At 39.0% G+C, this 24,843-nt stretch overlaps 1 protein-coding gene across 1 annotated transcript in view; it reads left to right on the top strand.

The window, feature by feature from the left end:
* LOC124548284 (hydroxyacid-oxoacid transhydrogenase, mitochondrial) overlaps positions 1–24,843 on the top strand; it is an 84,384-nt gene that overhangs the window by 23,465 nt on the left and 36,076 nt on the right. The window contains exons 3-6 of the mRNA XM_047125164.1: positions 9,549–9,757; positions 9,832–10,028; positions 10,165–10,333; positions 12,801–12,968. Coding sequence (XP_046981120.1) covers positions 9,549–9,757; positions 9,832–10,028; positions 10,165–10,333; positions 12,801–12,968 — 743 coding nt within the window. The remainder of the gene's footprint in view (positions 1–9,548; positions 9,758–9,831; positions 10,029–10,164; positions 10,334–12,800; positions 12,969–24,843) is intronic.

Raw genomic sequence — 24,843 nt, 5'->3', positions numbered from 1 at the left:
TTGTATCCTTCTGAATCAAAAGGATTTTCATCTGTATATTGTGATTCATGAAAAGCAATAATTTTGATTTTACGTTCTCTGGATTTGTCCAGGATGTTTTTAGTTTTCCCATGACCATTTATTATTAATGGCTTTAATTATTTTTTTTTATCATTACTAACAGGGTTTTGGGAAGCAGTCACAAATATATACCTACAGCTGTGTAATTTTGCTCTTGTCGTAGATGTTTATAAGTTTGCCGTTTTGTTACTAGATGGCACTACTAATCCTCGTGTGCATCTCATGGCAGTGTCAGCCTACATGCCATGTACTCTGATGCCTCTTGTGCTGTGTGTGTGCTGGTCTTAGGTGGCTATAGCAGATAACTTGTGTCACTGCTTGCAACTATGATTGTATTATTCTTATAACTGTTTGTCTTTTTTATTATGACCTATACATGTCATTTGATGATAGCATTATTGCTGAAAATTTAAAAGTTGTCATGCGAGTTCATGTAAGCACAGTTTCCTGGTTTTTATTTGAGAATTTCCACATATGTTACTATTTCATGTATATTACCTGTACCTTGTATAATTTTCTAGGTAACGTTTACTATTCTGATGAAAATAGTCTTAGAGCTAATGAAACCAGAAACCTGGTTAATGTGCTCTTTTTTTAAAAAAGAGTTGTGTGCAACCAGTTGGCTGACTGTTACATTTTATACATGCGCTTTACTATCGTCATATGTATGTACACACACATTGTGCAAACCACTGTGCAGTGCTTGCTGTCTTACTCGGTTTAAATACTGAGTGAGACAAAGCATTTGTAAGTGGCCCAATCTCTTACCATAATCCCTAGTTGTGGGAGTGTAATGGTCACACACACACACACACACACACACACACACACACACACACACACACACACACACACACTTCTTTGAGTACAGGTTCTCAGTCAACAGATTTTGCCAAGAAATAAATTGTCTTTTGTATGGTTATTTATGACTGTTGCTATGTACCCAAGGTCTGTTGAATTTAAAATAAGGAAATAAAACAAGAAATGCAAATTATGCTCTAGCCTGACACCATCTCACTCAAACATGGTCCTCAAAAGAACAAAATGTTTGCTCTTAAATACTACTGTCTACAAGAAATTATTTAACTTCTTGCAGTTGCTTCTATCAATGCGTGTAGTTCATTTATAATATTAATAGTCCAGGCTTCAAGACTCTGTAATTAAAAGTCTAAGAAGCTGATTTTGCCTAGGGCATTGTATGGATAACAGGTGGGAGATAGTGAATGTTGTGTCAGATATGGTGGACAGCTGCGAATAGAGATTAACCAGTCCCAGACCAAGGCAAAACAAAACCAAATCCACTTTGCATCGGTCTTGTTGCAAGCGGCAAAGTGATCAGCATTTGTTCAGTGGTGTCGCTGAAATTTATATTCTGGAACTAACCCTTTCAGTCTTAGCACTCGGAGTTCACTCAGTGAGTCAACCCCACCTGATTCCAGGTACAATCATCATGGAGAATTTAGATGACGACAATATTACCCCAGGTGGTCAATCCACTACCAGTATCGCTGGCACAACTGGTCTTTCAGATTCTGGGGCAGCCTTGTTAAAATGCAATGTGATTCAACAGAACTCGGAGTTCTCTGGCCATCTTAAAACCAAAACAAATAAATTTTTTGCAGCATCTAACATACACTTTTGTAACCAAGTAAACTTCATAAATTGGGAGATATATTAAAAGAAAGGAAGATTCAAATTTTGGCACTTCAAGAAACAAGAATGATGGACAATAACACCATGAATCTTGGCAGTTATTGTCTTTCAAAAAGTAAAACTGATAAAAGAATACTTAATAATAAACCACATCTGGGAGTTGCTTTAGCAGTTTAAAAAAAATATTTTAAGTTCAATAATGAAGGTAGAACCCGTTAATAATAGACTAAGTACAATTTTTCTTAAATGCATAAATAAAGCATACACTTTAATTAATGCCCGTATGTCAATCAATGAGGATAACTGTAAAAACCTGAAGAAGTTAATGAAGCTTGGGAAACGTCAGAAAGCATCATCGCGAAAATTCCCTCAAACCTTTTTAAAATTTTAATGGTGATTTCAATGCTCAATTAGGTAAAGAGAGAAAATATAAGAAAACAGGTGAGTGGATTTCCTGTGCGTACATGGACAAACCAAAATGGCCAAAGACTTGTTGACACTTGCAAAAATTTTAGCCTTAAAATTGTATTAACACATTTTAAAAGGAACCCTTCTGAAATTCAAATTGATCATATAGCTATTTCATATGCTAATGACAAATTTTAAATGTTCAAGTTAGGAAAGGGACTGATACTGATCCTGACCATCATTTAACATGAATAAAAGTAAAATGTCAACCTCAACCCCAAAAACTCTTCGAAACCGAACAAAATGTTATTCCAAAATTTGACACCGCTAAAATAACCCTAACATAACTCTAACAAGCAAACTTGACACAAAAACAATCCAACAGTTGGTAAAAGAAAAGTTCATCAAAATAGCACAAAATTTAATTCCACTTTGAAAGAAACAAAAACACCCTTGAAGGAACATGGATTGTGAAACAGCCATTCAGAAATTGGATTAGTAACAAACTGGAAATATGTACAACACCTTTCTACCTGTAAGAAAAGAAACATGTAAATTAATCCAACAGACTGAAAGAAACTATTAAAATGCCCAACTGTTAGAAACTGAAAAAGAATTCCAAAAGAGTAATACGAGAAACTTATATAAAAACATTCTAAACAAAACTACCCAATTACCAACCTCAAAGTCTTTGCTTAAAAAATGAAAATTGCAGTTGGGCTCATAATAATCAGGAAAATTGTAAGGTACTTGCCAATATTTTGGAAAAAGTATTAAACTGTCCAGAACCTGCGAATAAATTCTGACTATTGCAAACTAACACCACCAACCCTAACACTAAAAAATCTGACAAAATCGAAGTAACTAAACAGATTAAGAGACTAAAAAACAATAAAGCATCTAAAGAAAATGGTATAATTGCAGAACTACTAAAATCAGCTTGCCTTAACACTATAAAAAGAGATCACCCAACTGATTGGACATATCTAGCAAATTGAAAAAATATCTGAGGACTGCAAGACTGCCTTAATTCATCCATTGCATTAAATCAGAATAGAACCAATGTTAATAATTACCGAGGAATCTTTCTTCCCCTGGTCATATACAAAATTCTCTTGCAATGTTTACTTGATTCATCCCAAGTACAGTTAGAACCTAAAATTGGTGAATACCAAGCAGGCTTTAGCCCAAACAGATCCTGTCTGGAACAAATTCTTGATTAAATACCTATCCTTAGGCACCAAAGGATTTCTAGTAACAACATTATGTGTACATTTGTGGATTTTAAAAAGGCCTACAACTCAGTTGATCATGAATCTCTCTTCCGAATTTTAAAGCAATGAGGGCTAGATAATAAAACTCTAACACTGATTAAGGAAACGTTAACAGACACTAGCTCTAAAGTTAAATTCATGGGCAAATTTCTGAACCATTTGATATAAAGACTGGTGTTAGACAGGCAGATGGACTCTCCCCTTTACTGTTTAACTGTGTTTTGGAAAAGGTAGTTACAGAAAGGTGAGAGCAAAAGTAATCAAAACATAGATCAATCAATTAAGTTGGGTAGATGTAATATTAGACTGCCTCACCTGTGCAGGTGAACTGGAAATTTTAACTAAGAGTATTACCACAGCTTGAAACCAGATTGAAATTCTTAAAGAAGTTACAGAAAATGTAGGACTACAAATATCATTCAAAAAATGGAATAAGTGACGTACAACAAACAAGCACCAAAGTTTAACACAAAATATGGAAAAATCAAGAGTTTCTCAATTTAAATACCTGGGGGGAAATCATACAAGAAAATGGTCTGGATAAAAACTGCAGACGAAATTCGCTGTCAAAAAATGGCAACTGCATTCAGATTAACTTTCTAAATTCAGTAAACTGTAATCAAACCTGACAGTCTCTATGGAGCAGAAACTTTAATTTTAAATTGAAAGAAGCTATTCAAAAGAAAGGTAGAAAGAAAGATTGTTAGGAAAATATTAGGCCCCAAAATTACTGATGGAGACACTTATACGCAAAGAAGTAATAACGAAATAGAATAATACACATACATGGTGACATGACAAAATGAAGACTTTAATTTTATGGTCACATTAAACGAATGGGATCTACTAGGTTGACAAAACAAAGAGTAGAATTCTACTAAAACAGAAGTTAAGCCAAAACTGAGCCAATTAAATGGATTGCAGTGACTGAGAAGGATCTTAAAGTACCCACTATAATTTAGGCCAACGTTACAGATAGAAAAACATTCAGACAAAAGAAAGTTGGTCAGAGAGGAAACTAGAAAACAGACTGGAACACTGGTCTGATGAAAGAAAGATACTTCATTCTGAAAGGATGAAACTAATTTAGACACAAAGGAAGGTTAACCATCAAAAGCGACATTGATTGCACTTAGCATGGTCCCACTGGGCTCATACATGACTGTTTTATTATTATTATTATTATTATTATTATTATTATCATCATCTTTATTAGTCTTTTCCTTTAATTGCTTGCATCATTTTTAAGTCTGTGGCTTCTGTCTTGCTAGTTACACTGTTTGACATTTGCTGTCACTAAAGACTTCAAAGTGCTACTAGAATGTGCCCTCATCCATTTCACTTATTTGTCAAACAATGGAAATTCCAGGTTGGGGTGACAACAATATTAGGAAAAAGACAGGATTCCCTGTAAAGATGTCCCATTGAATTGCAGACCGACACAATGAAAAAACTGTTGTACATTATAGCTTTCAGCCAAAGCCTTTTTCAGCAAAGAAAATACATAAGCAAGCATTCCTCATGCACACATGACCACTACCACCTGCAGCTCCAACTGGAGCTGTCGGAGCTTTGACTGAAAGCTATAATGTGTAACAGAATTTTTGTTATCTGTCTGCAACTCAACGGGTCCACTTTGTGGGAGTAACAATTTATATATTTGTGATATTTTGTATGAAAACATGGTCAACATTTAAGTGATAATCCGTTTCATGCCATACATTCTGAAGCATAAGTGGAGTCGCCAAAATAAGCACTTCGAAATGCGCAGTTGGAAATCTGGTGCTGGTTTTGGCCAAGGAGGCACAAGCGCAGTGTCTTTCATAGAAACCCAACAAATAAATCCACAACTGTTAGGGCGAGAGATCTAGGTGACCAAGAACAGAACATTGTGTTGTCACGTCAAGTATGACCAAGTCAACAGTTTGGAAGATGCTGATTTAAAAATGTGCCCCATATTACAGTTCACTGCATTTCTACAGAGATTGAAACTCTCTTTCACATTCTTTGTATTTCTAATCAGTGTAGTGCTATGTATTAAATAGTGATAGCTGTTGAGCTCCCTTGTATGTAGATGAGCATACTGTGTGTGTGAGACAGCTGCTTTTATTGCTTCAAAATAGATCACAGCCAAGAGAAAAATTACAGCTGGAAGAATGTGGTGGTGGTGGTGGTGGTGGTTGTTATTGTTGTTGTTGTTGTTAATTCTGTTCAATAAAATATATTTCAAGAAACCAGTGCACAATCTATATATGCCATTAACTCTTCTTGCTAGCCAAATTGTGAGGTCACAATTGTTTGCAGCACACGTCCAGTTCAGACTTTCACCATGCCATGGAAGTGGGTTAGTGTAAGTTTTCAGTTCACCTGTAAAGGAGAAGTCCTGCTGCAGGTTTTCATGGCCAAGGTTTCAGTTGCAGTCAGGACTGTCATTATGTTCCAGTGAGCGTAGTATGCTTTGCAGAAGCAGCAAATAGGTCAATACAGTTCATGTATCAATATGAGTGGTATCTGTTCTTTCAAAAGAACAGACACCATTTGTGTGTTTCATTCCAAGGCCAGGCTATGTTCAGAAAGGAGAAATTCCAATTTCTACCACATCTGGGCAGTGAAAGAATTCATTAGCAACAAACAAAAATCTGTACCAAGGTCGGGAGTTGAGCCAGAGTCTCCTGCTTACTAGGCAGTTGCATTAACCATCTATACCACTTTGACATAATAGTTTGGCACAACTGGATGGACTATCCGAGCATGCCTCCCTCCCCCCCCCCCCCCCCCCCCCCTCAGTGCAAATTCCTGTTTGCCACATACTATCAAAGTCACACCCTGGCCTTGGTACAAATTTTCATTTGTCGCCAGTGAATTATTTCATTGCCAGAATGTGCCAGGGATAGGAATTTTTCCTTTCTGATCATAATGCAGTTCATCTGATGTATTTACTTCTAGGAAGATCTTTCAACATTTTTTATGATAATACACTATTGCTACATTTCTACATATGACTATGACTTTCACTACTTGAGTTTAAAAATCATAATAATGTGGAATCAGTAAATATGTGTCATTAAATAATTATAACAAACATCCATCTAAAATGCACTGTACTATACACTGTAATATTGCTACTCACGACATGGAGGAGGCTTTGACCTACAGGTAGGACAATGAAAAAGACTGCAAAAATAGTTAAGCTTTCAGTTAGTCCTTCTTCAAAGTGGAAAACACACACATACACATTCACAGAAGCACGACATGCACACACACTTGACCAGTCACCAGGTGCTCGGGCCTGACTGTTACTGAATCAGGCATGAGCAGCAATCTGATGGACTGTTTCTGTTTCTGAAGAAGGTTGGAAGAGTAATTTTGGTCTGTTTCGGCACCAGTAAGACACTGGGCATACTTGGAGAGGGATTGCTTGTCAGTACAGATACTATGATGACTGGGAACTAGGCTGTATGGAAGAGATGTCTGGTTATGGAATGGGTGACAGTTGCCAAACTGGAGGTATTATTGGTGGTCGGCAGGCTTGATGTGAACAGATGTACTGATGCAGCCATCCTTGAGGAGGACCAGTTGAAGTGGATGGGTGAGAAGGTATGGATGCTGTGGAGGAATGTGGATAGGGTGTTTTTCCCTTGGTCCAGATCATGATGATATCCTCACTGAACGTGATCCAAGTGAGGGGTTTGGGATTCTTGGTGATAAGGAAGGATTTCTCTAGATGGTCCATGTATAGGTTGGCATAGGATGGTGTCGTGCATGCCCATTGCTGTACCACTAATTTGTTTGTAGGTGATGCCTTCAAAGAAGAAGTAATTGTGGGTAAGGATATAGTTAATCATAGTTACCAGGAAGGAGGGTATGGGCCTGGAGGCATTTGGGTATTGAGAAAATCAGTGTTAAAAGCAGCAAGGCTGTGGACATTAGGGATGTTAGTGTAGAGATTGGTGGCATCAATAGTGACAAGCAGGGCTCCTTAGAACTGTGGGGAGTAAGTGGAGGAAATAGTTGGTGTATTTTATATAGTAGAGTAAGTTGCAGTTAATAGCCTGAAGGTGTTGACCAACAAGAGTGGAAATTCTCTTTGTGAGGGCACAGTGACCAGCTACAGTGCTGCTTCCTGGGTGGTAGGGTCTATGAACTTTTGGAAGGATGTAAAAGGTAGGGGAACAGGGAATGTTGGGGAGGGTGAGGGGAGAGACAGACAGAGGGGAGATGTTCTGGGCTGGAGTGGAAGATTTTAGTAGGGGCTGGAGATCTGTGGGGTTTATGGAGTGGGTCACTGGCAGGGTTTGTAGGGTATAGCTAATGGAGCCCCTCCATCATGTAATCCTGATGGTTCGTAGCCACAGTGACGGGGCCTTTGTCGGCAGGTTTTTAGGTGGTGAATTGCAGTTCTTTTGACAGATGCAAGGTTGGTGTCCATGTTGAGTGATTTGGGGAGCGATGATAAGGCAAGGTTTGAGGTTAGGAAATTGTGGAAAGCTAATGGGAGAGGAGGAAACTGAATTAGGCAGGGTTCAGTATTGGTTTTAGATTGTCTGATTAATAGGGTTAGTGACAGAATTGTTTTCACTGTGTTTCTCCCAGTTGCCACTGTGGTGTTCTGCCACCCGTAAACCTACGTATATCCTTGACTGTCCATATTCTACTCCTGCTCCCAACCCCTTGCCTTGTGGCTCATATCCCTGCCATAGACCTGGATGCAAGACCTGTCCCATTCATCCTCCCATTGCCACCTACGCCAGTCCTGTCACAGCCATCTACTACCCCATCAATGGATAATAGATGCTTTCACCTGTGAAAGCAGCCATTTGAGCTACTAGCTAAACTGCAAACACTGTGTAGCTTTCTACATGTATGTGGCAACTAACAAGTTGTCTGCCCACATGAATGAACACCACTAAACTGCAACCAACAAACAGCTGGGCCACCCGGTTGCTGACCATGCTGCCCAACACAATGTGCTTCACTTTAATGATAGCTTCACAGCCATTGTCACCAGGATTCTTCCTATCAATACCAGCTTTTCTGAACTGAGCATGAGGAAACTCTCCCTGCAATATATCTTTCTTTACTGTAACCCTCTGGCCTCAGCCATTGCTAATCCCTGCCCTCCACCCATCTATCTCCTTACCTGCTCCCACTCTAGTACCAAACACCTTCTATTCTGCCAATACACCTACAAGCCCTTTCACTTTCTTTCTTCTCTCCTATTCTTTTCCTCCTCTCTTCCCCCCCCCCCCCCCCCCTCCCCCACCACCACAGAACTGTTTGGACTACACTGACAATGGCTTAGGTGACATAGATAAAAAGAATATTTACTTTGACAATTGTTGCCCATTCTGTGCTAAACATTCCCTCTACAGCAACAGATTATGCTGGTAGGATTAGTTTTCACACAGCTCCCCTTGCTGCGTTTGGGGCTTATCTGCTGAATGCTTTCCTTGAAAGTAGCTGAGTTAGTTTTTATGTAAATAGTTTCATTTTCCATGAGGATATCATGACTGTAAGTTTTGCACAATGCATCCCCCTATCACATGATCTATTGTCTGTTTTTTATATTCTGCTGCTCTTTTTTCCTTTCTACTTTCTTCATTTTTATGGGTTTTTTCCTTGTACATTTTCACCTTCTCATTTCTGTGCATCTGTGTTCTTTGATTTCTTTCCATTTTTCTGTGTTCTTTGACTTCTTTCCATTTTTCTGTGTTCTTTGACTTCTTTCCAGTTTGTATCATTTGCTTTTAAGTGATTTTAGTTTACCATTATTCCCCTTTGGCACTCCTTTAAGGGGAATATATTTTTACTTGTTACTGTGTGCTGTGTGTTTTGCTCACAAGGAAATAATTGAAAAGTTCAGGAAGTTAAACATTCAGTGTCTTTTCTGTCCTGCTATAGTTTCTACTGTGTTGGTGATTAGAAGTAAAGATTGTCTTTCATTTTATGTAGTTCCCCATATTTATCAATTTCTGTTATATCTTGCCTACTGTTCGGAGAGCTATGATTTAAATTACAATAAGCCATTGGTATCATACTGTAGACTTTTCAGATTAATGAAGTAAACTATTGAAATCCTTTTCTAAGTAATTGATTTGGCAGTTATTGTATAAAATTTTGAAGTACGGTTCATAATAGATTCCTGTGTTTCAGATGGCTTGTTCCACAATCCGTTATGGGCCAGGAGTCACACAGGAAATTGGAATGGATATGGCCAATATGAATGCAAAGAAAGTTTGTTTGATGACTGATCCAAACATTGCAAAACTCCCTTCCATCCGAACAGCAATGGATTCATTAACCAAGCATGGTATCAATTTTGAAGTATTTGATAGAGTCAGAGTGGAACCAACAGACAAAAGGTGCGGAATATATTTCTAGTATTATTCCTTAGCATTAGGCTGAAGTACCTCATTATTAAATTGTTGCTTGACAGTTTGCAGGATGCAATAAACTTCGCGAAAGCAGGGCAGTTTGACGCTTTTGTTGCAGTTGGTGGTGGTTCTGTTATGGACACTTGCAAAGCTGCAAATCTGTATTCTTCCAACCCTGAAGCAGACTTCTTGGATTATGTTAATGAACCCATAGGGAAAGGAAAACCTGTCAACTTTCCACTGAAACCTTTTGTAGCAGGTGAGGTGCAGTAAATAAATTTTTTGTTACTTTAGAGCACTTTTAATAACTGATATTTATATGTAACAGTGGTATACACTAAAGCCTTCAAATAGCTTTCCATCTGACCTGTTTTTCTTTTTTGCCACAACTGTAGTGCCAACAACTGCTGGTACTGGAAGTGAAACTACGGGTGTGAGTATTTTTGATTATGAGCCTCTGAAAGCCAAGACTGGGATAGCTCACAGAGCTATTCGCCCAACAATGGGACTTGTAGATCCGCTGCATACCTTGACAATGCCAGAGAGAGTATGTGTTTACAGCGGGTATGTTACTGTGGTACAAGGCAGCACTAGAAGTAGCGCCTCACTGTGTTTGATTTTCGTGTTGTCAGTTGTCGTCCTGAATCTCTCTCTTTCAATTCTGTTAATTTAATGTGTTCTTGGCCTTACCTTCTCATCATTGTGTGTTTTGTGCTTTCATTTTACTACTCGAAGTTCTCTGCCATTCGTGTTTTTATGTTGACCCCACCTGGAATTCCCCACTATCAATTATAAATACTATAAATTAGTACTGGAATAAAAATTCAGTTATTTCCATAATTCTAAACTGAAGATACTCCAAAGGAATGCCAGAAAGATAAGGAAACTCAAGCTTCCCAATGGTGTCAGCCTCTTGCTGATAGGGCAGCAGGCATGGTAGCTATTGACACCGACTAACTGCCATTCTGCATCAGCCAACTCACTAGAAGTGTTACCCTGGAACAAGCTGTTAAGGTGTAGGTGACAGCCAGCTAGTTAGTTCTCAATACCCCACACAAAAAATTAGCTGTAGGAGATGATAAATGAACCTGCAAAAAGACAATAGTGCCTGATGCATAACTTAGTACATGCAATAGAGAAACCTACCCCAGTCAGAAAATATGTGTAATAAACACAGACTATGCTGACAATACACTGTAAATGTAATATGAAACCTTACTGATGCTAAATTAAGCAAAAATAGATGCTTACAGGAAGGAGATGGGAAAAAGTCTTTAAAGTGTAATGCTTTATTCTATCATCATTACGGCTGTTATCTGGTATATTAATCTTACATGTAAACCTGTGAAGGGCTGAGCAGCCTATTAAACCTTCTCAAATGTTAGCCTTTGCCTAAACAATGGTAAGCACTGTGAGATCAACTCTTTATCACACAGCCTACAGAGATAACATTTTTCATGAATCTTCTTATCCATCACAGCTTCTTGACCCAAGTGGTCTCTTGATATGTAATTTTTTGCAGCTCTCAAGAGTATATGCAGTTCTGGTTTTATTTCTTCTCCTTTGAACCACACCTGTCACCTCATATCCTACATTTAACTTGGGAAAATGTTTTTGGGATTGGCACTAAAATGATTTACTTTTCTAAATTACAAAATTTCTTTCGTAACATTCTTATTTTTGCAATAACTGTGAAACAGTGCTTCATTGTATTTCATGTCTATATTCTGGAATCATTCCTGACTATTCTCTTAGATAATTGTGTAGTTGTTTGGCTACATTCATGGTTGGTTCATCGTGAATGGGTTCTTCTAGAGGAGAACAATTTGTGTATCGCACATCGTTATGGAAATAATACATGCACCTGGACTCGATTAATAAAGGAGTGGGCACCCTTCAGCCTGGCACAGTGCTGCAGATCAGCACAGAACGGGTGCATAGAACTTGCTATAGGCTTTAGAAAGAATTTTTTTTCATTTGCCAAACAGTGAAAGAGTGCAGAGGGGTGGTGGCAGACCTGTACTCAGTTACCTATTCTAAAGCTAGAATTGGCACCAGTTGTATTTTACTGGTGCATTTTCCACAGTGATTAGATGTTTTTAAGGCTGCATCTCTGTAGATAAAGTTCAGTTGGTATAGTGAGCAGACAGTCCATTCCAGAAACAGTGCTTCAGATGCTGATTGAGTTTGAGATACCTTGTATTTCATTAACTATGTAGATATTTAGGACCATTAACTTAAATGTTTAGTGATATCCTTTGTTAAATATTGGTTTCCATTCACGTTTCTATCAGTGATGTCTTGCCACAAATAATACATATTACTATACCCTGAAAATTGGATTGTTGTCTTTCATCTTGCTTCAAATCAGTCTGTCGAGCTACAGAGGTTAATGTGCAATACAATATCTAACTTACTGTGAACCACATTCCTTCAATCTAACAAAAAATAACAACATGCCATGTAAATTTTAATTATCAGCACAGAATGAAACAGTTTCCTGGAATTTTGATTGCCAAGTCCAACAATCCATTCAGCATTCAGTAGGTATAGTTGTTTGAGCTGCCCACGTAAAACCCTTACAAAACTGTTGATCACTTATGACAAGTTGACTTTTCCCTCTTTCAGTGCAACCAATTTACTGTTAAATCCGAACAGAATAGAAATTCACATACAAAACTTTCTGTTTTAGACTCACCACCATTTTCCTAAATTGGCTTGCTCAATTGTACAGGTAGCTCCTTCAGTAAGGCCACAGCAGAATCTTCCCATCGTCTTCTCTGACAATGTGATTCCTGCTCCCCTTTTTACTGTAACTAACCTTCCTTCCAAGTGTAATGTGTGTGTTTATTGTTGACTTACATGTTTGTGCGTTGTGAGAGAGAGATATTTTGATTTCATTGTTTGCTGTCGAGTTCCTTATCAGTTTCTTCTGCCACACTTATATTACCCTTTTTTTTAAATATAAAAGCTGTGACTTTCAGCATAATATAGTTTGAAATTTTTTAATTCACACAGATTTCTTTTACAGGTTTGATGTCTTGTGCCATGCACTTGAATCATTCACAGCTGTCCCTTACACAGAACGAAAACCACGCCCCCCAAATCCTATTCAGCGTCCTGCTTATCAAGGCCAGAATCCAATATCAGATGTTTGGGCTAAATATGCATTGCAGGTCATGCAGAAATATTTTAAAAGGTGAGGAATATTAGGTTAATGTAAATGGCAGGGCAGATAAAAGCCAAAATCTATAATATTATAATTTATAAAAAAAAGGTGGTGAAATTGAAGCCAGGAGAAGACCTAAACAGAGAGAAATCATCATAATAAAATAAGGGAAATAAGAGCTGACCTGGAAAGATACAAGTGTTAATTTTTTCTGCACCCTGTTAGAGATTGGAGTAGTAGAGAATTATTGTGAAGTGGTGCAATGAATCCTCTGCTGGACACTTACATGGATACTCTGCAAATCACATTTAAGTGTAGATAATACTGTTACTGTTTATTAGCAAAATATAATCTAGTAAATTGGAAGTGAAGTATTATATCAGAATAACACAATAAACATCCAAAATACTCAAATGATTTATTCACAACGATACTGTTTTACAGCAGCATTTCACAATCCATAGCAATTGCACAAGTCCAGGGCACTCCAGTTCACATCTGAGATAGCTGAGACAGGATCCTAAGTTCCACAGGGTTCCTAGTATATGCAGTGACTAGTAAGAGTGAAGGCAGGCATAGGACTGGCTGTACAATGCTGTTGCAGTGGCCTATATACCACCCTGGTAGTCTGGGAATATGGCGTGTGGTGGCGCAAGGGGCCGAGTGGAGACTTGCTTCCACCTTGCGACACCAGCCCTCTAGCAGTCATCTTGAAAGCTTCCTATGCAGCTGCGTGACTGGCCACGCTTTGCACGTGTTGACATCCGCTGCTGTTGGGGGTGACTGGGTGATGGTGGATACCACAGAAAGCTGTTACTATTTAAAATACCTTTTCAGGGTGTATACGACCCGGGACAACTGTGAGATCCGGGAAGAACCTGGGAATTTTTTCATCCGGGAGAAAACTGGGAGACACCTGGGAATTGTTTAGAATTCCGGGAATTTTTCATTGTTTTAGTTTTCAGTTAAATTTTGGTGATTTTTGACTGATAAGAACCAGTACTCTAACAAAGGATATTATTGTATCCCGCTACTGCCGAATGATACTGCAGCAACAAAACGTGAACGGGAGGAAACAAAAGAAAATAAAACTTAAGTAGCAAAGGAAATGCGCCGTATACAACAACAAAACAGTTCTCATAGAAGCGTCTGCCAACAGTAGTGTGTCAAAGGCTTTTCGAACACTATGCAATGCTTTATAACAACAAATTGTCTCTGAGTGTGACATGACAACTGTTTAAATTAGATTTGTTTGAGAAGTTGCGGGCGGGCTCTTGCGCATGCGCAGTTGAGTCGCGTATGCGTAATACCATCTCCCGCTTCTGGTTACGGAAGTGTGGCCGGGCGCCACTACTTAATATTGCCCCTGTCCGTAAATATCGTAGATCTGGGGTTGATGCACAGAGCAGTCGGAGTTGTGTTGGGGAGGTGGGTCATCTCCACGTGACCTGTGTTTAAGTTCATTGATTTTGTTGTTTCCTCTTCGTTTATTGTTCTCGCATTAAATGTTAACAAAACGGATTTTTGTGGCCGGGAGCTAACAAAATGAATTAAAATAAGTTCGCATAATTACGGCAGGCCAAAATATGTTAATAGTTTCAGATTTCATTTCCACCTTTGACAGTCAAGTATTAATTGCCTTACAGAACAATGAAGTTATTTTTCCGGTTTGCTAAAGAGATTTGTCTTTTATTAATCCTTTCTACTGAGGCAGTCAATTTATTTGAAACGAAGTGTTTAATTTCACACTATTGGCTAGTTTCAACTGTTCGCTGCATTTCAAGTGCTTCTATGGCATTATGCTATAATAAAGAACCGAACATGGAGTACTGGTACTCCAAGAAAATTTGCATATGGATGTGCCTTTTAAGCCGAATTATGCATTTCAGTATGGTTCTTGAAATCCCGACGCTCTTGAAGTATCCTGTGATGTCTTGTTTCTTTTATGACATAATGTAAGATCTTTTAATGTTTTACATGTACGAACATATGGGCTTCCTGAGTTGTCATAGCTGTGCAAGTGCGGTGACACAAGTTATCTGGTGCTTTCTTGCAACTGCTGAAATGAACCTATTTCTAACAGGTTGCGGGAAAACATTGCGAATGGTGGTTTGAAAAGCGTTACATTCAAAGCAGATTTCCTTTTACCCAAGATGAACTATGCACGATGAATTTCTTAAATCACAAAGCGTTTGACTTTCATTTAAAGATCAACTCTTTGAGGACGACCATTTAGAAGAATTTAGAGCCCAGAAGATGAGACATTTGCGTCATTATTAAAAATTTTACTGGCACATTTGTGTGATGTATCTTAAAGTGTAACACACACAAAAAAAGATCAACATTATATGTGGAAGCTTAGCTTCTCTTTCAACTTATTAATCTTTGAGACCAATATTATATGTGAACGCTATGTATATTAATTTAAACCATTAACTTTTCTTATTTGTGTGTTCTTGCTACGTAAGTGATCTTGCTATTGGCTGACTACATCACGTGTCCTATTGCTGTCATCAGCTCGCGACATCACACGAATGAGCTATGACGCTTACAAAAGCGCATCACTATCTCTATTTCAATGCTTCGGAAAGTGACATACGTTGTTTGGTGCAATTCAAATTTATACCTTTGTAATACGAAAATATGCAGCGTACATGTTGCTGCACATCAAAGGTCTTTCAAAACGTGTTTTCCCACGCGAGTTTTGTTTTCTGAAGTGCCGGGAAATTCTACGTCAGTATATAAAACCATAAACATTCAAAGGATTGATGCGTTTTACAGTGCCGAATAAGAGAATACTGTCATTTAACATGGAAAAAGTGTATTTTCACCCGGGAGAAACTGTAATTTTAACCGGGAAATCCGGGAAAAATCTGGGAAGTTTTTTTCCTTGTTCGCGTATACACCCTGCTTTTGCTTATCATCTGTTGGTAGCTTAATTTTTAATTGATTTAGCAGAAATTTTACTTGATTAAATTGGTACTGTGAAAGATGATTAATCTGGAGTCCAAATTTTTGAAAGGTTGAATTATAGAATGTTTTCTAAAGAAGTTATCTGAAGCTGCAATTAGGAGTATACCATACAATGTGTCTATAACTTGGATAAAAACTGGATGTACTGCAATATTATGTGAAATACTGAAGGGTACATTTAATTTAAAAGCAACTAATGTAATGACATCACAATAATGATCAATAATATTTTAAACAAATTAAAGTTACAATACATCTTCAGAGATTACATAATTTTTTTGGAGAATGATATGGATTTCTCCCGTTATTTACTGCTGACATCTTGATGTACAACGATATGATGCACAGTATCTAAAGAGGCACTACTACCTGAAGTTGATGCCAAGAAAATATTTTCATTTGCCATATATTTTGATAATTTCAGGATGTCCATTATTAAAGTTCCAGTTTAAAAATGCTGTAGAAAGAGAACCACTGCTCAGAATGATGCTAGATTTGAACGGCATATTATTGACGCAAGGGAAATGAAAATGATAAAAAAAATTAATGAAAATTTGACCAATAAATGATGCAGTAAGTGTCAGAATATGCACACAAACAGCCACGCAGCACATGGTTGTTCCTCAGTTTGTATCTGAGACTCTCAACATGACTGTCTCCATGTAGTATCACAAGCTGCTGGTAAAGCTCTTTTACAGGAACAGTGACTGTGCATCAGCAGCATTACAGAAGTTCTGGACACTCAAGGTATGAAAAAAGTCATTGGATTGAAGTCTGCTCAGGGTGTGGAGAAAATTATTTAAAAAATGCGGAAAGGCAGGTTTTTTTAACTGCAGTGTGGCAGAGGGTGGAAAGCAGTTGATCTGATATCTGTCAAGGATGTGGACAGCCACAGCATTGCAGGAGGAGTCAAGCGGTGGCCTGTAAACACGCAGTGCATGGGGAATTGTCAGAACAATGGACATGTTTGTGAGCGTGGTGCCAAAAATCCTACAAGCTATTCTCCATAGCTATCCATACAAAATCGCCCGTGTTCAAGAGTTGCTTCCTGCTGACCTTCCAGCAAAAGAAACATTCACCTCCAAGGACATGTCAGTATGCAGAATTGCAGAATATGGGCAACAGGAAATCTGTACACACATAACCAATACCACTTCATTCTGCAAATGTATCTATGTGGTGAAGGTTGATAGCATTGTGTATCATAGGGCCATATTTTTTTGAGGAGATTAGACCTGTGTGTCTTGTTACCTTTACCATCACTGGTAAATTCTGCGAGTCTTTTGTGCACCTTCTGCATTCCAACCCTTCAACAGTGTAGCTGTATGGGTAGGATCATTTTATACAAGATGGCGCACCTCTGCCCATTGCACAGCCAGTGATGTGGCTGCTGCAGAGGCATTTTGAAAATGCTGGAATTATCAGCCATCATTTTCCTACAGCGTTGCTACCCAGGTCACCTGACGTTAATCGGTGCGACTTCTAGCTGTGGGATTATCTGAAAGATGTGTTCTGTGCTCCAATTAAGACCATGGGTGAATTGAAAGTACGCATCATGTATCTTATTCTGAATGTGACCCCTGAGATACACCAAACTGTTGTGGAACATGCTGTTTTTTGATTTTATCTTGTGGCAGAAAATGGTGGACAGCGTATTGAACATGTCTTACGCAGGTGTTACGAAAATTAGAAACTGATGTGATATTGATTTTTATGCAGCTTCTGCTCCCAGGACACGTAAAAATTGATGTCAGTTTGCTTTTTATGTGACTTTTGGCCTCGGGGCAGTTAAAAACAAATTTTCCCCATCTAATGTGGTACAACCTTGCTTCAGTCAAAGGGCTTTTCTAACACTGCCACAACTATTGACTGCAGAACTTGTGAAGCCATGCGCATTGAATAGTATGGATGGTGTAATGTGCTACTCAAACCATTGCAATCATATTGCGATTCAGCTGTTATTTGTAGCTGACCTCATTTACTTGAAGATACTTACAGTGCTACCTCCTAGTAAAATTTTCTTTAAATTTTGTATCATGATCTTTTCCTGCTTCAGTAACATGCTGTTCAATTTTGATGCCATTCTGGGTAGTGGTTCTCTTTCTATAGCATTTTAATACTGGAACTTTAATTATGGACACCATTTACTTAAAGAAGGAACTTATTTCTGGTTGATTCTACATCTACATCTATAACCTGCAAACAGCTGTGAAGTCCATGGTTGATGGTATGTCCCACTGTACCTGTTATTAGGACTTTTCCCATTCCAGTCACATAAGGAGCATGGGAAGAATGATTGTTTAAATGCCTCTGTGCACACTGTAATTATTTAATCTTGTCCTTATGATCCCTATGTGAGCAGTACATCAGGAGTCATAGTGTATTCAGAGTCATAAAATTGGAGCCTGTTCTTGAAGCTTTGTAAGTAGGCTTTCTCGGGATGGTTTCCATCTATCTTCAAGAGTCAGCCAGTTCAGTTTCTTCTGCATCTCTCTGACATTCTCCCACAGGTCGAACAAACCTATGACCATTCATGCTGCCCTTCTATGTATTATATGTTCAATCTCTCTCTTTGTCCTGTTTAGTATGCATCCCATATGCTTGAGCAATACTCTAGAGTGGGTCATATGAGTGATCTGTAAGCAATGTCCTTTGTAGAATAATTGTTTTCCCAATATCCTATCAAGAAACTGAAGTCTACCATGTGCTTCACCCATGACTGAGTCTATGTGATCATTCCATTTCATATCTCCACAAAGTGCAACATCCAGGTATTTGTATGAGTTGGCCAATTCCAACTGTGACTTATTGATATTACAGTCAAGAGATACATATATTGTTTTGTTTTGTGAAGTGCACAGTTTTACATTTCTGAACATTTAAAGCAAGTTGTCAATCCTTGCATCATTTAGAAATCTTATCAGGATCTTACTAATAATAATGTCCACGATGTCATTGATGTACAACATGAACAACAAGGGTCCCAACACTGTGCTCTGTTGTTTTATCAATTTTTGTCATGTCTCTTTTAATGTAAAGTAATAATTTTGATAATTTGGATTAATGTTCAAAATTTCCCTAAGTTTGATAGCTAAAACATTGGTTTGTTACCTGTACACTCATTGATATTTTTGATTTCCTCTTCTCTGCTGTAAATGCCTTGTGCCTGGTCTGTTATTTTGTCCTCAGTCAGGATTTGGTTGCCAAAATATTCTCCATCTTTATACAGCAAGTCATGAACATCCTTTGTTCTTCTATGCCTGTCACTCCAAATGTTACCTGGAAATCCAAATTTTCTTTTCCTATTCCTTAAAGACCAAACTCTGTTCCTTGGTTGAAGAAAACCATACATTCATAAAGTTACTTGGGTCTGTACAGATGCTTGATCATAGTCTGCATCAGCGAAGTAGTGTTTGGAGAGGGAAACATGAATTTATTCAGTCCATTGTCACTACACAATAAGGGGGTTAAGGAGCATTGCCTAAAATCAATAATACTTTCACATATTTAGGTTTCAATTTTAACTGTCCAACAAGAATTTTTGAACTTAAAGGATGAAGTTTTCCTGGGACTAGTAAGAGACCACTCTGTGTGGTAAATTGAGTTTTTAGGAGTCGTAATCATAAACAGTAATGAGCAGGGTAGTGATAGTGTGCTGTTAATACAGTAACAGAGTACATTTACGTTTTCCCTATCTTTTTTTTAGTGTATACCCTGCCTTGTTCCACATAACTGAAGGCTCTCCTTGATTGGATTCATGGAACCGGGTGGGGGGTGGGGGGGGGGGGGGGGCGGGGGGATGGATGGAAGCATGAAAGAACAAGGCAATCAACACTTACTATGTGTGTAGATGAGTCAACTCGTCATGCTCTGCCACTACTAAGTGCTAAGGACATGTTTTTAAAATGGCCCCTGAGTTTTCCTTATGCACTATTGACACTATTACACATCCCATTCTGCTGCCCCTCCAATGATCTGGACGAGTTACTTGCACATCTTGCTGAATAGAAAAGTATCAAGTATTTATTGCACCACATACATGCCTCTCCGCATGCTATCATTTGGAAAGAATCCTCATTTTGGTACCTTGAACAATTTTTGATACACGACAGTGATGTCGTCGTTGTCGTCGACGACGACGACGACGACATGGCTCCTGATACTCGGGGACAGGAGTGGAGACATTGCAAGTGATTGTCCATGGGATATAAAAACCAATAACAAAATGAGATGGCATTCTGCTCTCAATTTTAAATAAAGTTTTGTTATTTTATATACATTTCATACACTGCAATGTATGAGGTAAGATCAACACTACTCGAAGTTTACAACATGCATTTCTACTTGTACAAATTCTTCAGAGTTTTGTGCAGCAATCTACTTAAGTTGATGCAGCACTGTAAGTATGACAAATAATGAAAATAAATTCAGCCTGTCAGATGGGGAAAAGAAGAAAAAAAATCACTGAATAGTTTCCTGAAAATGAGAAGTTTTTCATAGTAACCAGAACGCCATCTCTCAGCCTAGATAGCAGCATTAGGTGAGCAGTACAGTGACAACAGAGCCACACTCAGTATGGAATGCAGAGAGCTCACACTCTTTTTCTGTTAAAGATATTGTGTCAATTATGGAAGCTAAACATTACTAGCTGTGATACATAGTTGGCCTTATTCCTGTGCACATTTTTCTATTGCAGCCTGCAGTTCATCTCCTCTTGCAGGAAATGTGATGAAAGTGGTCTTTGTACAGGGTGTGCACATCATCATAAATGTTCAGTTTTGGTACAATTATCAGCTTTAGTTTTTTCAGCTAGTTCATTCTGTTTTAGCACAAAGTCCAAAGTTTTATTTTGATTTTTCCTAATGTCATAAAAAGCCTATTTACCAGTGCCAGACTCTGTCATAATATTCTGGGCAGAAGCATTGGCCTGTATTTTATCACACACTATCATGCTATAATCTAAAAGTAACTGTATTTACTCCTGACATTTGTCTAAGTTACTACTTTGTACTATATGATTAAATTTAACTCGTCATATTGGCATCAGCAAGCAAACTGAGCAAGGTTTGACTTAGTGGTGCTCTTGTGATGAACACTGACACATACATTACTTTAGTGATAGTAGGCATTGCCTGCAGGGGAAACGGTGACTGTTGAAATTAAGCCTTTTCAGGACAGCCACGAATTGCACTCAGTGGCTTTTACTGACAGATTTCAGTCTATAACATTACAGGAGCATCACCAGTATCTCTGGAATTTCCATTGTGAATTATACAATAAAATGTGAAAATGTGGAATCTCAAATTGATATTAATGAACATATTCCATCCATAATACGATATCTTAAGTTTAAAGTACAGTGGGTGACTGGTTACATTGCTGGCACCAGAGGTTAAGTTGGATGTACAACAAAAGTAATGATACTGATAATGTCCATGTACATTGATGAGCCAAAATATTATGACCACTGCTCACTGCAAAGCTGGATGCCATCTGACATGGTAACAAAAGCATGTAAGTGGAGCAGACACCGATGGGGATCACTGTAGCAAAGATATGGGGTATGAATTGGGAAATCCATTGAGATAAGTGACTTTGACAAAGGGAAGATTATTATTATTATGCAGAGTCAGTGAACAAGTATCTCAAAAATGGTGAACGTGGCTAAATATTCATATGCTACTGCCATGAGCATCTACAGAAAGAGGTAGGACAACAGTACCACTAGGTGCTAAATGGTTGGGTGTCCATGACTCTTCACAGAATGTGGGGTTTGGAGGATTTTCTGCCCTATAATGTAGGGTAGATGGTGATCTGTGGCACCTCTGATGAAAGAGCACAATGCTGATGCATGCACGAGTGTTTTGGGGCATACCGTTCATTGTACATTGTCGTAAATGCAGTGCCTCGGTAGACCATCCTTACATGTTAACCCAATGACATTGTCAATTGTGATAACAGTGGGCATGGGACCATCGGGATTCGACCATCGAGCAATGGAAACATATCAGCTCTTTGGGTGAATCTCATTTTTTGCTAGGCTATGTCGATAGTCATCTTCACAAATGCCATCATCTAGGTGAACAGTGGCTTGAAATGTGTATGTGCCACACATGCAGGCTGGTGGGAGCAGTCTTATGCTATGGGAGGCAATTTTCCCACACTTGCATGGGACCTGATGTCTTCCCCAAGGCAATGTCATCTTTCAGTAGTATAACTGTCCATGTCTTGAAGCCAGAACCATGCTGCAGTGGGTTGAGGAACATACTAGTGAGCCTACATTGATGCTTGGCAACCAAATTCACCTGATGATAACCATATGGAACCCACCTGGGTCACTATCTGGCACAATCGCCCACAGCAGCCCATAGTATATGCGAATTACATGACCTGTGCATAGAAATCTAATGGGACATGCCTCCACAAACATACCAACAAACTTTTGGATCACTGAAATGCAGAATCAGTTATGTAAGTTGTTCCAAAGATGGACAAACAAGTTATTAAGCAGGTGGTTATAATGTTTTGGCTTGTCAGTGTAAGATTGCATATGAAACACTTTCTTATAAATTTCACTTTCTTAATTCCTGAGACTGTGATGATGCTTTTGTACGAGGTTACAACTTTGCTTCCACCGTTTTTTCCCCAACATTTGAAATTTTAATGAAACAAATTGGTTACACATGTATCATTCAAAGTATTTTCCATTGCAGGCCACTACTTCCTGCCATCTAACGGGCAGTGTACGAATTCCGCGTCAAAAAAATTGTTCAACTTTTGAAGTGAGCCATGAATCAATCCAATTTGTGACTTCTTCATGAGACTGGAAGTGTTGGCCAGCCAGTCCATGTGCCATTGATGTAAACAGGTGATAGTCTGAGGGAGCAGTGCCTGGAGAATACAGTGGGTGGGGTAGGACTTCCCATTTTAACGTTTTCAAGTACATTTTGACCTCTTTTGCAACGTGGAATCGAGCGTTGTCATTGTGCAAAATCACTTTATTGTGTCTCTTGCTGTATTGTGGCCGTTTGTCTTTTAATGCTCTGCTCAGACACATTACTTGCATTCGATAATGAGCACCTGTGATTGTTACACTTGGTTTTAACACCTCGTAGTACATGATGCTGAGCTGGTCCCCCCAAATGCTGAGCATGATCTTGGAGGCAGGAATACTCGGTTTGGCCATTGACATGGAAGCATGGCTGCAATATCCCGATGATTTTTTGCGTCCACGGTTATCTTAATGAACCCATTTTTCATCCCTTGTCACAAAGTGAAGCAGATATCCCTTCTGTTTTTGCCTCTGAAGCAACTCCAGCTTTTCGGGGCAGAATGCAACATCATGCGGGATGCAAGCAGCAGTGTAGAGGGGGTGAGGAAGGGGAAGGGAGGCAAGAGAGGTGAACACTATTTGGTGGAGTATGCAGGGACTAGACTGCCAACAGTGCAGAATCACGAGGTTGGCGGGGCAGGTAGGTGTCGAAAAAATGAGCGAAAGAGAGAGGAGTGGGGAAAGATGGGTAGATGGATTGGCAGAGGGCTGCAGATAAACAGTATGGGAGATGAGAATGGGGAGGAGATGATAGGACAGAGGGGGTGGAAACTATTGGGTGGAGAGTGTGGAGATGGTATGTTACCAAAGGTTGAGGTTGGGAACGGAGAATGTGTTGTAAGGATAACTTCCATCTGCATGGCTCAGAAAAGCTGATGGTGGAGGAAAGGTTCCAGATAGCTTGGGTAGTGCAGCAGCCATTTAAATCATGTGTTATGTTCAGCTGCATGATGTGCCACAGGGTCATCTACTTTGCTCTTGGCCACAGTTTCACTGTAGCCGTTCAGCCTGATAGACAGCTGGTTGGTAGTCATATCAACACAAAATGCTGTGCAATGATTGCAGCAGAGCTGGAGAATGATATGGCTGCCTTCCCAGGTGGACTGGCCTCTGATGGGGTAGCATAAACCTGTGACAGGACTGGAATAGGAAGTGCTGTTGGGTAGATTGGGCAGGTTTGACACCTGGGGCTTCCATAGGGATACGATCCTTGTAGCAAGGGATTTGGAGTGGCAAAGGGATGGACTAGGATGTAGTTGAGGTTGAGTGGATGATGGAACACCAGGAGGGCTGGTAAATATTTTGGTTAGGATGTCCCAGTACCGCCTCAGACTGGAACAACTGAACCACAGCCATCGCCAGGGCTTTGACTAGCTGTCATCAGGACCTGAAATGAGGGACATCCTACTGACATACTTCCCACCTCTACTCAAGTGTTGTTCATTCATCCTCCCAACCTCCACAATGTCCTAGTCCATCCCCAACGTCAACCCCATGCTACAAGGATCATATACCTGAGGAAGACCCAGGTGCAAAACCTGCCCAATACACCCACCCAGCACTTCCTGTTACTGTCCTTTCAAGGTTTATCCCACCCCCATCAGGGGCTGGGCTACCTGTGAAAGCAACCGTGTCATTTACCAGCTTTGCTGCAGTCATTTCACAGATTTTTATGTTGGTATGACTACCATCCAGCTGTCCAACAGGATGAACAGCCACATAAGGGGTGTGTGTGCGCGCGGGAGGACTTGTGTAAAATTGTCATATGAAGAAAGTGCAAGTTAGGTTTCATGTTATCAACATTTTTGTAATCCAGGCAGATAAACATGAAGGAAATAATTGTTAGAGCTACCTCATTATGTTTGAGATCAGAATATGTTAAAGGAGTCCACAAGACATGAGTATCAGTGAGAGTCAGTGGCATTTCTTTTACTTTTACTGCATAAGCACAAATAGTTAATTGTACTTAAAAAGTGTTTGTTAGGCAGTTTCTGTCATTTAATTCACATTCTTAATGTATACCATGTGGCTTGGTGACCCTGTGCATAAGTATCATATTAAAAATACAAAAGTATCTTAACTTTTATTTGTAGCTTATTG

This window comes from Schistocerca americana, chromosome 1 (assembly GCF_021461395.2).
Source record: "Schistocerca americana isolate TAMUIC-IGC-003095 chromosome 1, iqSchAmer2.1, whole genome shotgun sequence".
Classification (NCBI taxonomy): Eukaryota; Metazoa; Arthropoda; class Insecta; order Orthoptera; family Acrididae; genus Schistocerca; species Schistocerca americana.
Note: the sequence above shows the minus strand (reverse complement) of the source record. Positions and strands in the feature narration are given on the sequence as shown.